The 14,337-nt window shown below is 33.5% G+C and overlaps 1 protein-coding gene across 1 annotated transcript in view; it reads left to right on the top strand.

Annotated features, from left to right (window-relative positions):
• The window catches only part of LOC125668031 (cadherin-23-like), a 90,486-nt gene that overhangs the window by 9,646 nt on the left and 66,503 nt on the right, over positions 1 to 14,337 (top strand). The window contains exons 3-5 of the mRNA XM_056163829.1: positions 8,455 to 8,527; positions 8,852 to 8,932; positions 11,121 to 11,278. Of these exons, the coding sequence (XP_056019804.1) occupies positions 8,482 to 8,527; positions 8,852 to 8,932; positions 11,121 to 11,278 (285 nt within the window). The 5' untranslated portion in view covers positions 8,455 to 8,481. The remainder of the gene's footprint in view (positions 1 to 8,454; positions 8,528 to 8,851; positions 8,933 to 11,120; positions 11,279 to 14,337) is intronic.

The raw sequence follows: 14,337 nt of genomic DNA, 5'->3' as shown, positions 1-14,337 counted from the left end.
CTCTTTATAGGATACTTGTTAGGGCCCCGCATGGAATGCGGGAAGCCCTATAGTAATCACATTGTCTGTCCGTCCGTCCGTCTGTCCGTCAACACTTTTTTGTGACACGATAACTCAAACAGTTTTTATCGTAGTTTTCAAATTTTATACAGAAATAATGTACAATAAGAGGAAGAAGCCTATAGATTTTGGGGTCATTTCACCTTGTCTGTCTGTCTGTATGTGTGTCATTATCTTTGTTATTATGAACACTTTCTTTGTGACACAATAACTCAAACAGTTTTCATTGTACAGTTTTCAAATTTTGTACAGAAATACTATACAATAAGAGGGAGATACCTATAGATTTTGGAGTCATGTCACTTTGTCTGTCTGTTTGAATGTCATCATCTTTCTTATTATGACCGTATTTATTTACCACTGTCTAAGGGAGATAATTCAATTTGAATTATGATATGCATTGTATTGATATATAGAAAATTTACAAGAAATAACTCTACAACATTGTGTATGTGTCTATATTTGGTTTCTTTAATGTGATATAAAAAATGCTTGATGTTGATATATATTGAATTAAAACACGTCGTTCCCATTCAACAACTTTCGATTGGGATCGGAATACGAAATAAAATTTTTTATATCCGGTTGCAAAGTGAAACTGCTTCATGCTTCAAGTTATTGAATTATGTAGTAATTGCACGTTACACATTAGAGAACTGTTCCTTTTAATAAAGAAAGTCACAAAATAGATACAAAATGAGTGTACCTTATTCATTACTGTTACCGAGCTTTTGTCGGCGAAAATCTCGAAATGGCGTGTTTCACTGCACTTGTTGACAGTAAGGTCCACATTTTCTACGTGAGTATATTGTTATTTGCTTATGAGTTTTTTGTGCATACATGGTATGTCTCGGCTAGGAATAATGGAAACTTTCTCACCTATGTATATAAAGACATATTAATCTCTATTTTTAAAAATGTAGAACACTTTTATCAAATAACAATGTGTTTGAAAACGCTTAGAGCCCCGATGTCAGAATTTCCTTTTCCAAGACATCAATATGTCAAATTCATAATCCTTTCGAATAGTATGTACCATATTTTGTACCAGTTATCCATTTTGAATCCCCTATTACAATGGGATTTTGTTGCACTCTGTTGTGTTTGAGTGGATGAGTGTGTGTCAAACAGAAATAATTTAAATTGCATAAGTCTCTCACAAATATGCTTCATGATTCCTTTTTCACAAATTGGCATTCCAATGTATCTTTATATATTATTAATTCTAACATATACACCAACCCCAAACATTGCTATATATCAAATACAGATGTCACTTTCCTCTAATAACCCTCAGCGGGGCCCTTGCTGACCGTGTCAGTTTTCTAGTAATTTATAAATCTTTTGATCTGGGTTATATCACAAATGATGACATGCAATATTTTGAAGATCAGATTTGTCTGCATTACGTGCATGTATATCAATCCAGCTTTGCAGAGTATCGGTCCAAAATTTGCGTTATAACAGATCTGTGTAATTTGAGCCAAATTTCAAAACATGTGCAATAGAAATTCCTACCTCAGTTTCAAACAACGTTTTCCATTTAGAATTCATATATATGATCAACTTTCTGATTGATTACCGCCTTCCAAGGAAGACGGTAATATATAGTTGAAGTATTTTACAGTCTTCGAACAATGCACTCCTTCTCCTTTGTAATTGGTAGAAGATGCATGGTGTGAAAATTCTAATTCATTTCATTGCTTGAAATTCTGTTCAACGCAAGAGAGATAGTTTCGTTATGATCTAATTTACATACGATATAACAATTTTACAAGATTTTCAATCTTAAAGCTGATATTATAGGATTAAACATTCTTTTGGAAGAATTTATCGATGTGTAAACTCCGGACATTTTACTCACAAACTGAATAAAAGTGCGAAGCACTTTTATGTTAAGTTTGTGAGTAAAATGTCCGGAGTTTACACATCGATAAATTCTTCCAAAAGAATGTTTGATTCTTATAATTCCAATTCATTAACTTTATTAACAATTGCAAAAATTTGAATAGTTACCCGCATTATGTTGTTTGTTTTCAGGCGTGTATGAATACATCGCGTTTTCGGATTTATTGATGTGTAAACTCTTGTTCAGCTTTATTTTTGTCCAATCAAAACAATTGTAATAAATAAGATTGGAATTATGAATTAATAAATACGTACACCTTTCTCATCTTATCCGCCATATTTCTCTCAGGTAGCCTAATTTACTCTACCCGTATATACCCCAAATGTGATTGTCACACCTGAGTGATTTTTCTAGGTGGACTCGACCAGTGCACATCTCCGATAGTAATATATAGGGAATGCGAAACAAATAAAATCACATTTTAAAACATTATGCTTCGCTCAAAATTACAAAATATTTATTGTATACCAATGCAACATTCCGAAAGTTTAGATAATTTAGAAAAAAATGCAAAAACAAAAGAGCTTTACTTGCATACTTGCAAGTGCATGCAAGTATTTGCAGTTTCTTATGAAATAAATGCGGAGAAATCATTTGCCAATTACATACTGATAGAATGGAATAAGCAAAGAGAATAAAATATATTATTTATATCAATTCTTGCAAAATACAGGTCCATGCCATATGCATAATATGTAATGCACATGGCATATTCGCCACCAAAAAAAAAAAAAAAAAAAAAAAAACCGTATCAAATACGGACGTCTATTCAACAGGTATCGGAGATGTGCATTTACCGAAAATATTAGATTCTTTTTATTCTGATAAATCCACGAAACAAAATGATAAACTCCATTTGTATCTCATTGGAACTTTACCACACGTTGTCATTTCATTATACAGACTGCGACACACTTCACCCGTGCCAAATAGGGTGTCTTCAATCAGGGGAGATGTCAGAGTCGAAAATGTTTCCTGTATTGAATGCTTGTCTGGTCGAGGTTTTGCAGTTTATAGAAATCGGGAATCTAATCATATACACTGAGCATCTGGTTGGATATATTGCGTGCTCGATTCAAAATTTATCGATGATCATATACAAATTTGGATATACAAATAAAGGAATAATGATCGAAAATATACATCTATTTAAAAATGCGGGTATTACATTTGCAATCCATAATAAACAGTTGATTACACAAAGACACATATAAAAGGAAATGTATAAACGAAAATGTAGTTTTATTGTTTCTTTAGGAACCACATAATTATTTACGGTCTCTGTATGTCCATATTCATTGGTTGAACAAGAGAGAGAGAGAGAGAGAGAGAGAGAGAGAGAGAGAGAGAGAGAGAGACTGTCCTACTTCGATGTACAGTATATCATTTCACTGAAGGAAAGAAAATTGATCACTGATATAATGGTAAACTTACAAGCATTAAAAAATTCCAGCTATTTAAACATTTGTTATTGACAATATATTAAAAACTTACAGGAGTTGATGCTTATAATTGAATTCATTACAAATTTAAAAAAATCAGTTTAAAATGTGCATGTAGAAAATACTGACTTTGTATGTAGGAATAACGGAAAAAAGATAATTGTCAAAAAAGTGGGGAGAGCAGACCAGCCCAGCCTCCCTGCCCACCCCAACCCCCTGTATACGTGCCTGAAACAACATATCAATTCGTGTTGAAAGAAAGGTGCATATCTGCATTTCATTAAATTCCAAAGAAGCTCGAATTTATGTGTTCCCCTATTAATTATTTTGTATGCAAGATTCGTTCCCGAATTTAGAATCATGCTTTCAGTCAGAACAGAAATGAATTCATTTTGAAGTACATCTAGTTTGAATGCAAATATGGGGTTCCTTCTTTTAATTTCATCAGACTCGTTAGAACCCCCTCCCCCAAGCTATGCAGCTTTGTTTTTATTGATATCTAAATCGGCATATGAATCCGGATACAAATTATATAATGTTTTTTCGTGATCATATAGATATCGATACTAGAAAATGTTTATACTCTTGCCTTTTGCATATCCTACTAATGCATTACAGTAGATTGACACTGTATCATATCAAATAAAACCTCAACACGAATTATACTGATTTATGAATACTAACATCTTATCGAATACATTTGGATATGAAATTTCGACGTACAGCGGTATGTCTATTTTCAGAATATATCCATTGCGCCAGATCTACGAAATAAAAATAATCATTATGGCATGTTACAGAAACGTTAAAACACACATATGCTATAGTCCTGCAATGCATGCATGCGATTTTTCTGAATACATGTATTTATGTATTCGTGAATGAAGTTCCTACGCTTAAAACTATCTTGGCCTTTATGCTTTTTGTTTTGTGATTTTGGTTTACCATTCCTTACACTGTGCAAATGAAGGAAAACTTGGTAAAGGGTGCAATTCTACACCATACAATTAGTGTGCATGCATGTGTTGAAAAGCAAAATGTACATGTAATAACCAGACATGTATCGTAATTTTTCATAGGAAGAAAAAAAAATATGGAAAATTGGATTCTTCAAAATTTCTTGCCATTCAAAATAATAATTAAAAAGATGAACGAAAACAGCAATAAAATAAAACAAAAAACCCAAACAAACCAAGATGTTTTATCCGATGTTCAAAGTCCCAATGTGGGGGTGAAGGGTTAAAAGAGTCTTTTACTTTGACTGCCTCAATAATTTCCCCCTACACTTCATTTTCTTCCATCGTTGGGGGTGGGATAGGGTGGTTAGAGTCCTCTACTATGAGTGCCTCATAATATCTTCACAATTGGTGGTGGTGTGTGTCTTCAACTAATATATCAGAACTTTCAAGCTGGGGTCAAGTTTGGGGGGGTGAGTTGTCACCCATTATATTTTTTACTTGTATTAAAAAATAACGGCCTCTCACTTTCTGGTCTGGTTCGAAACTCGCTCTCGCCGGTAAGTGAGAAAGTTTCCCAGTTTACTTTCGGAAGGTCGGTGGTCTCTTCCCAGGTACATTGTATCTGGTTTCTCTCTTCCACCAACAAAAACTGGGCGCCACCAGATAATTGAAAAATTGTTGATTGTGACGGAAAACATAAAAAAAGAAAGAAATGGATATTGTTATCAAAGGTGGGGGACAGACACTCTTGTCCCCTCCCCTTGATTCTATGTACCTTTGTACTTGACCTTTGTATATTGGAGAGGGCCTACATAGGCTATGCCTGTTGCCCAATCCTGTTGAGTTTCTCAATAAAATATGTTTAGATAAAAAAAAAATTCTATGTGCTTGATAACTACGCATATGATAAACTCAATTATTACATTTTGCATTACTACAATTTGCGTCGAGTTCAACGCAGAATGTAATAAAGCAAAATGGCATAGGTATATAAGATCTATTGAGTGCCGAATTAGCATAAAATGAAGTAATTGAAAATAACATTATTTAAAGATATGTTTAATTTTTAATTATTGCGTGCTTTAAATGAATCAAATAAATCTGTATTATCAATTAATGAGAGCAATATTGAGTTACTGTTCTCTTATATTGAATGAACGATATCATTTGTCTTAATAAGAGCACGATTATTACAAGATCATCGTTTGAATCCTCCTCTCTCTCTCTCTCTCTCTCTCTCTCTCTCCATACACTCGTGCAGTGTTGTATAGCCTACACCCCGGTCACAACATAGCCTACACCCCGGTCACAACATAGCCTACATCCCGGTCACAACATAGCCTACACCCCGGTCACAACATAGCCTACATCCCGGTCACAACATAGCCTACATCCCGCATGTTGGGGTATACTCGGTGTATAAGGTCATGACTACTAGAGTGTGATCAAATTTGTAACTGTTTTCATGGTCCACTGCTTGTATAGAAGGATTTAAGATTTTGATATGAGGAAAAAGTCCAGTCTGAATTGCTGAATGAGTTTTCTTTTTCTCCAAGTGTATTTCAACTTATCAGGATTTAAGACACGAAAAATGTCTCCATAAGATGGATAAGTTCCGTAAGGGCTTTGGGGTTGTTTTTGTAGTTCTTTTATCCATCACAAAGTTGAGGTCACATGCTATGATGATATTCTAACTATTCGATAACATTTCTAGTTTGTTTTAAAAAATAAGTTACAATAGAATGGGGGTCGATCCTCATTTGGGCCATAAACATTTAATGATGTAAATGGATATTTTTTCAATTATGATTTTTTCAAAGAGAAAATTTCTTTCATTATCAATCATTGTATTTTTTATTTGAAACTTAAATTTATTTTTGAATTAAATTGAAACAATGCGGGAGATTGATTGGTATTAATTGAATATTCCTTTGTACCCCCATTTTGAAAGAATAATTTTGTCTTCGTCTTTTGTGAAATGGGTGTCTTGCAGGAAATAAAGGCTTAAAATGTTTAATGAAGATAATTTTTTGTTTCATAAAATCACCAAAACCCTGACAAATCACGGTTGAATGTTTAGATATTCATCATACTTTTAGAGTTTTTAAATCCATAACCAGTTCTGTAAATTTTTGCAACATTCATCACAAGAAAAGAAAGGAGGGGAAGTGGAGTAGAAAGACAAGAGGACATAATGCAGACACTTTTAACAAAAAAAAAAACAAAAAAAAAAACAAAGAAACAAAAAAAAAAAAAAAAAAAAAAAAACAACAACCAAAAACCCAAACAAAAACAAAACCCAACTGATTTCAAAAGTACCAATAAGTAAATACACTGGGTTTAAAGAAACCAAAACAATAATTCCATAGGTTATGTATTAAACATCTTTTTTTTCTGATAAAAGGTTGTCTATTAAGTTCTTTAGATTAGCAGTAAACACCTTATATATTCATTCATATAAATAAACAGACATTAAATTGTATAGATTTCATTCATATAAATAAACAGACATTAAATTGTATAGATTTCATTCATATAGATAAACAGACATTAAATTGTATAGATTTCATTCATATAAATAAACAGACATTAAATTGTATAGATTTCATTCATATAAATAAACAGACATTAAATTGTATATATTTGAAAACGAGAGTTACAACGATACCGCGGTATATATAGAAGCTACATGTTATCTCGTGAAATGTAAACCGGGGTATAATAATTAACAGAAAAAGAGATGAAATTCAACAATTTTAAAGATACAATGAAATATTTCATTCGTCCAAACATAATGTTTTAGACAAGCATTTTACAAATTCTTTGGCATATTTCATCATTCAATTTTCAAATCAAAAGGGTTAAGTTTGTTTTATTTTTAACCATCCCGTGGAGATCCGGGTTAGAATAGGTCCCCAGTACCCCATGCTTGTTGTAGAAGGCGATTGAATGGAGAGGTCCTTCGGGTGAGACCGCAAAAACCGAGGTCCGTGTCAAAGCAGGTGTGGCACGAAAAAGATCCCCCCCCCTGCTCAAAGGCCATAAGCGCCGAGCATAGGCCGAAATTTTGCAACCCTCCACAATTCTAGGATTCGAATCGCAGTTCTACAACATTTGAATATGGCTACTAGTAAAGAGGTCTTTTTGTACTTCTTTCGATATTTGAAAACATCATAGAGGCTATAAACAACAGTCGGAGAACAATACTGGTGTTATCTCCCCGCTTTCTGAGCAGTGAATGGACGCGTTACGAATACCAGGTGGCGCTGCAAGAAATGCCCAAAAAAGAAAAACCGCATAATCCCGATAATTCTATTGCAATTTTATCTGTCTGTAGTTAACATATAAATAGAGTTCTATCTGTCTGTAGTTAACATATAAATACAATTCTATCTGTCTGTAGTTAACATATAAATACAATTCTATCTGTCTTTAGTTAACAAATAAATACAATTCTATCTGTCTGTAGTTGACATATAAATACAATTCTATCTGTCTGTAGTTAACATAATTATAAATACAATTCTATCTGTCTTTAGTTAACAAATAAATACAATTCTATCTGTCTGTAGTTAACATATAAATACAATTCTATCTGTCTGTAGTTAACATATAAATACAATTCTATCTGTCTGTAGTTGACATATAAATACAATTCTATCTGTCTGTAGTTAACATAATTATAAATACAATTCCATATGTCTACAGTTAACATATAAATACAATTTTATCTGTCTTTAGTTAACAAATAAATACAATTTTATCTGTCTTTAGTTAACAAATAAATACAATTCTATATGTCTGTAGTTAACATATAAATACCGTTCTATCTGTCTGTAGTTAACATATATATACAATTCTATCTGTCTATAGTTAACATATAAATACAATTCTATCTGTCTGTAGTTAACATAATTATAAATAAAATTCTATGTGTCTGTAGTTAACATATAAATACAATTCTATCTGTCTTTAGTTAACAAATAAATACAATTCTATCTGTATGTAGTTAACATATAAATACAATTCTATCTGTATGTAGTTAACAATAAATACAATGTACAGATCAGTATATTATTTCCAGAACTTTCCATCATCTGATCAGCTCGAAATGGCCAAACTCAACATAACAATATATGCTGTCTTAGTGTTAATATGTAAGTATTAGAGTTTTCTTCTCTGTGAATATGCTGTCTTAGTGTTAATATGTAAGTATTAGAGTTTTCTTCTCTGTGAATATGCTGTCTTAGTGTTAATATGTAAGTATTAGAGTTTTCTTCTCTGTGAATATGCTGTCTTAGTGTTAATATGTAAGTATTAGAGTTTTCTTCTCTGTGAACAAAGTCAGCTAATGAAAAATGGTTTAATTAGAATATATTGATTATAAAAGATGTTTGATTTAATCTGATAAATGCATATGTATTGTATAATGTGTATATGAATATATTCTGATCATTATAGGTAATGTTTTATTGATATAGGTAACACACTTGCTTCTAACTATCCTCCGCGGATCAGTGTAAACAGTACCATCCAACAGGCCAGTGAGAGTACTCCTATAGGTGCGTGATTTATTTCCAATATCAACGAGACGACAATTTTCAGTTTTAAACACAATCACAGTGAATGGTGACACGTGTCCGTTTGTCTATATTGGATTGTGCATGTAATAATCTTAATTACCTTCGATTATCATTCATGTATGTAATCATATAAATTTTGAAATGTACATCAACATCTTATTCCTGATTTCCATAAAGTACAAAAACCCTGACTAGTCAAGCATTCAAGAGAGGAAAATATATTTTATATATCCCCTGATTAAAGACACCCTGATTGGTGTTCCAGTCTGTATAATGGAATGACAACGTGTTGTAACTGTTGAGAGAGAAAAGGGGTTTGCTTGGTAGATTTATCAGAACGGAGGAATCTAACATTTTCTCTCCCGAGTGAATACATGTAGCATTTGATGTATTTTCGAGGGAGGTGTGTCATGCACATTACTGGGGACATGTATGGACCTGTATTTTCCAAAAATTGAATGTGTTAAATGTATAGATTTTTGCTCGATTCTATTAGTATGCAATTAGCGTTTATTTTACGGTATTGACATGGAAACTGCAAATATTTACATGCACATGCAAGTATGCAAGAAAGGGTTTTTCTGGCTTTCGTCTAAATTATCTACTCGGTAAACTTTTAGACCGTACGTTGTCTTAATATACGTTATTTGTATTTTGTAATTTTGAGGAATGCATGATGTTTTAAAGCGCAATTTTATTTCTTTCTCATTCCCATACGGCTATATATTACTATCGGAGATGTGTACTGGCTGAGTTCACCTAGGAAATCACTCAGATCTATGTGACAATCATTGGACAAAACAGGCAAACGTTAAATATTTTGGACTTACAATGTACAATCACAATATTCTTGATATTAACTTTCTTATTCTATTTGCAAACTAAGGTATTTTCAAATCTCATGTTGAAAGTTAGAAATGAAAAAAAAAGTAATATGATCTATAGGGCCTACATGTATATGCAGTAAACATCCATTTGCTTACTAGTACATGTACGATCATATTTGCGGCCAATACTTCAAATGTAAATATGTTGCAAAAAAATTATGTATCGATACTAAGCATTTTGTTTCTACCATGTAGAAAACAGATTTACGGTAACCTGTGAAATGTTTTGGTATTTTTAGTTTGACGTGATTTTAATTGAAATTACATGTTAAACATTTCCAAATTTACTGCCACGAAAATAAGAACACCCTGATTTATAAATAACACTATTCATGAAGGATAGCTGCAGCGCGTTCGTGTGACCAGTTTTATTTCTACTTTTGTTTTTGCAGTTCCGTATAATCGCCACCTACATGCTGACCTTTAAAACATGTCTATCTATATGTATCCCTCTATAAGATGTTAAATAGGGGACAAGTCTAGGGGTTAAATGTCAACTCAGTCTTGCAGCCATTGCCGTTAACGTTTTAGCTGCCTTATATATTTCTGCAGAACCAATCAGACTCAACCATCAACACGATTTAATATATATGTATATATATATATATATATATATATATATATATATATATATATATATATATATATTATTATTATTAAAGTTTATGATGGATTGCACAATCAGACATGTTAATAAAACATACCTGCATTTCACCTTATTTTGATTAAATATTGTCATTGTAAATCATATTCAGTTCCGGATTTAAGGGGGGCGCAACTGGTGCCCCCCCCCTAAAATTTTTAAATTTAAGGTAAATAGTGATATCTTGTTTAGAAAAATGTACCAAACGGTAACAGAAGCAATAATTTCTTACACTCCCGGAGAAATAAATGACAAAATACTTTGATTTCTTCAATTACTTTATTGGGAGAACTTAATTTTTTCCACAACCCCTTAAAATTAACGTCATTTTATTAATTCAACCTTATAAAAAAATGACAGAAAATAGTACAAATGACTAAATAGGAGACATATTTCAAGCCCTATAAAATCTGTAAAATCCAGGAGCTTCCGGGGGCTTCGCCCTGGACCCACTGGGGGCCTCATGGCAGCCCCCCCCTGACCCCCTATTTCATAAAGTGGCACCCCCCCCTGTAAACGCAATTTCTGAATCCGCCCCTGATATTTCATGTAAATGCCAGACATCACACGCATAGTGTTGCCAATAACTTTCAGTACTTTTGCTTTATTTTACGCTATAACGTTATTTGACAAATAGGTACGCCACTTTTCACGATCACCGCTGAGGACAGGAACGGTGGAACTGTTGAGATTATGGCGACAGGACAAACCAGTCAACTTGTAAATATCAGCCAGACGAGAAGCGGAAACACTGCAACATGGAATGTTCTTCTGAAAACGAAGCTAGATAGAGAGGTGAAGTAGCACTGATGATTTACTTATCATTTAATATTTATTGTTTTGATGAAATTACGGCGATTTTGATTGTCTGAAAAATTCTTTTGATTTTGGCTTCACAGAAAATCCGATTTTGACTTGTTGTGTATTGATACGTTGTTTGAATTTGAAAACAAAATCATGTTATAATATCTAAACTCAAATCAGAAATGGAAGTCCGGATATTTATCGCTATATTCATATTCAGTATATTTTCGATCACAAAAATAATGAAAATGAAAAATATGATTTAATACTCCCTATACATTCCAACAGGACGCGTTGCGGCGTATAAACACCTTTAAAGAAGTATCATAGTATGTCACGATCAAAATATCTGCTATTGACATAATGTGTAAAAATCATGGGTACCTGTAAAGTGCGAAACGAAATCGAAACGAAATCTACCGAAATGAAACGAAACCTACTGAAACGAAACGAAACCCACCGAAACGAAACCTACCGAAACGAAAAAAAACATTGTATAACCGAACACTCTTAATTATAATGATTAAAAATGGTATGTCAGGCCCCTGTAAAAGTTACCACATATAAATAAATTTCGCCTTCCCTTTGATGTAGGCTTTCGGGTTGACTGATACAAAGTTTTAAAAGTTGGAAGGGGGTGTGGTTGAGCACAAAGTACATATCCGAAGTTGATTAAATTATAAATACCATCTGCAGTTAGATTCGGATCCATAAATTTCATATAGCAGGGTTACAGTATCAAGCTTTGAGGAAACACACTAAGCGAGGAGTGGGGTCGCCGGCGTTGGATCCGCCTTTGGGCATAACAGGGCTCAACATTAACTTTTTTTCCTACTTGTCCATTCGGACAAGAGACAAAGATATTTACTTGTCCGAACTTCAACTTCACTTGTCCGAAATTTTTTTAAAAAAGGATATAATATCGTCAACTTGAAAACTGTATTTAATTTACTTAATATATAGTCTATTTTTATACCTGCTTGATTGATTTTTTTTTTTTTTATCTTATTCTCTTGATAAAAACAACAAACGCATAAAACAAAATTTTATCTAGACTTCCCATCTTGAATCAATGACTTCGTAAGATCCATGGATGCATTCTCTCACCAGAGGGCGCGCTACATTGTGGAGCGTAGCGTAACGCTCTCTGGTAAGAGATTGCAATGGGTGATTGAAAGTAGTACGCAATAAGTGAACACCAATCCCGATTGAGTTTAACTCAGCTAGTTTACATAGCAATCGAAGTTCATTTTCTATGCATTATACATGTACTTCCGACTCTTAACTACCGATAAACTTATACAATTTAATTTTTTTTCATTGTTGAAAGTATGCGCACCTCAGCAGTTAGAGATGAAATAAGAGGTTAAACGTCTTCCTGCTTTAAACTTTCTCAGATACCAGCTTCTTCAAACAATGTTTGATGCTAATCGATGGACCGCTTAAAAATGTATCAGTCAACCCGAAAGACCACATCGACAAGGAAGAGAATTTCATTTATATGTGGTAACTTTCATAGGGACCTGATTTGGAGTGATTTTATTTGAGCCATGTACTGTTTGATAAATGTTATTTTACAACAACAATACCATTACAATACAAATTTAACATTAATATGAACGATTGTGAATACATAACAGCACAAAAATACCGGACGTCGTTCTGAACGACATATCCATGTTTACCCTGAATTTAACTGGGGTTCACTCAAAATGGAAGGTACAATAGTATAAAAAAATATACATCTAGCACTAAAATTACACCAAATCTACAAACATAATTAAACCACAGTCTACTTGTTTTTGGATTTAGGCGTGCCAATCAATATTAAATATAGAGTGACATGTCTATGCATTCCACACATTTACTAAATTTGTTAGCCTAATGCATATCATGGAGTTTGCCAAACAGACAAAATGTACTTTAAGGTCATGTTCAAGGTCATTTTCATTGAAAAATCCCACATTATTCCTTATATATCAATTGTTTTCTCCACTGTGTGGCCGTTATTGTCCAAGCTTCCAAAGGAAATCAAAAATCGAGTAATTCGTAGCCAAAACCAGTGTGTATGGTAGTTATAACGATCTAGTTTGCCATCATTATATATTGCCAATACAACCTATCATTGGGTCAAATGCTGTCTAATGTGTTTCATGCCGATTGTTAGGTCGTTCTTGGCAGACTGGTTTTGACTATGGATAACTACGTTTACCTGATCAGGATATAGGGCTCACGGCGGGTGTGACCGGTCGCCGGGGGATGCTTACTCCTCCTAGCCACCTGATCCCACCTCTGGTGTGTCCAGGAGTCCGTGTTTGCCCAACTCTCTATTTTGTATTGCTTATAGGAGGAATGAGATTGATCACTGTTTGTTATCTTCGTCTTTCATCAGACAACATTTGACCTAATGACATTTGACCTGAATTTGTATAATACGGATTTTGAAAAGAACGACACTTCTTTTTAAATCTGGAAGTCTGTGTGTAGCAATTCAATATTCTAACTATCCTTTCATCACTGAAACATAAATAAATGATAGATGTGTACATGAAAGTTAGCTATATTTCTTTAAAATTGATTGATTCAGCGTAATGAAGTAGTTTAAAGTCAAATCAGGGTAGAGTATTTGCCGCTCTGGTCCTCTGTAATCGCTACTATTGGACTTTTGCGAGAAGGGCTGACTTTCACAGTCCACGGCTGACTTTGACATTTAAACCTGCGTATGATATGGAAGCACGATATCGTTAAATATATGTAATATCGAACTGTTGGCATACATGTACATAGCATAGCGGACAGTATACAGGGGACTTCTACTGCCTCACTCTTGAGCTAGCTTTTAGGTGATTTCTCTTTAATCACGCAAGTTAAGCAAAGGCGAACGTCTTCAAACCACTGCACGTTATAAAATAATGGCAACGTAGTGATTGATGTACGTTTGGTGGGAGGCCTGCTTCAGATGTAGTATCTTTGAAGCTCTGAGACTTCGTGAACGGCGAATGCCTTTGCTGAAGAGGTGCCAAACAATCAGAGAAGACCTATGCTAAGCT

This window comes from Ostrea edulis, chromosome 4 (genome assembly GCF_947568905.1).
Source record: "Ostrea edulis chromosome 4, xbOstEdul1.1, whole genome shotgun sequence".
Taxonomy (NCBI): Eukaryota; Metazoa; Mollusca; class Bivalvia; order Ostreida; family Ostreidae; genus Ostrea; species Ostrea edulis.
This window is presented reverse-complemented; position numbering and strand designations above follow the sequence as displayed.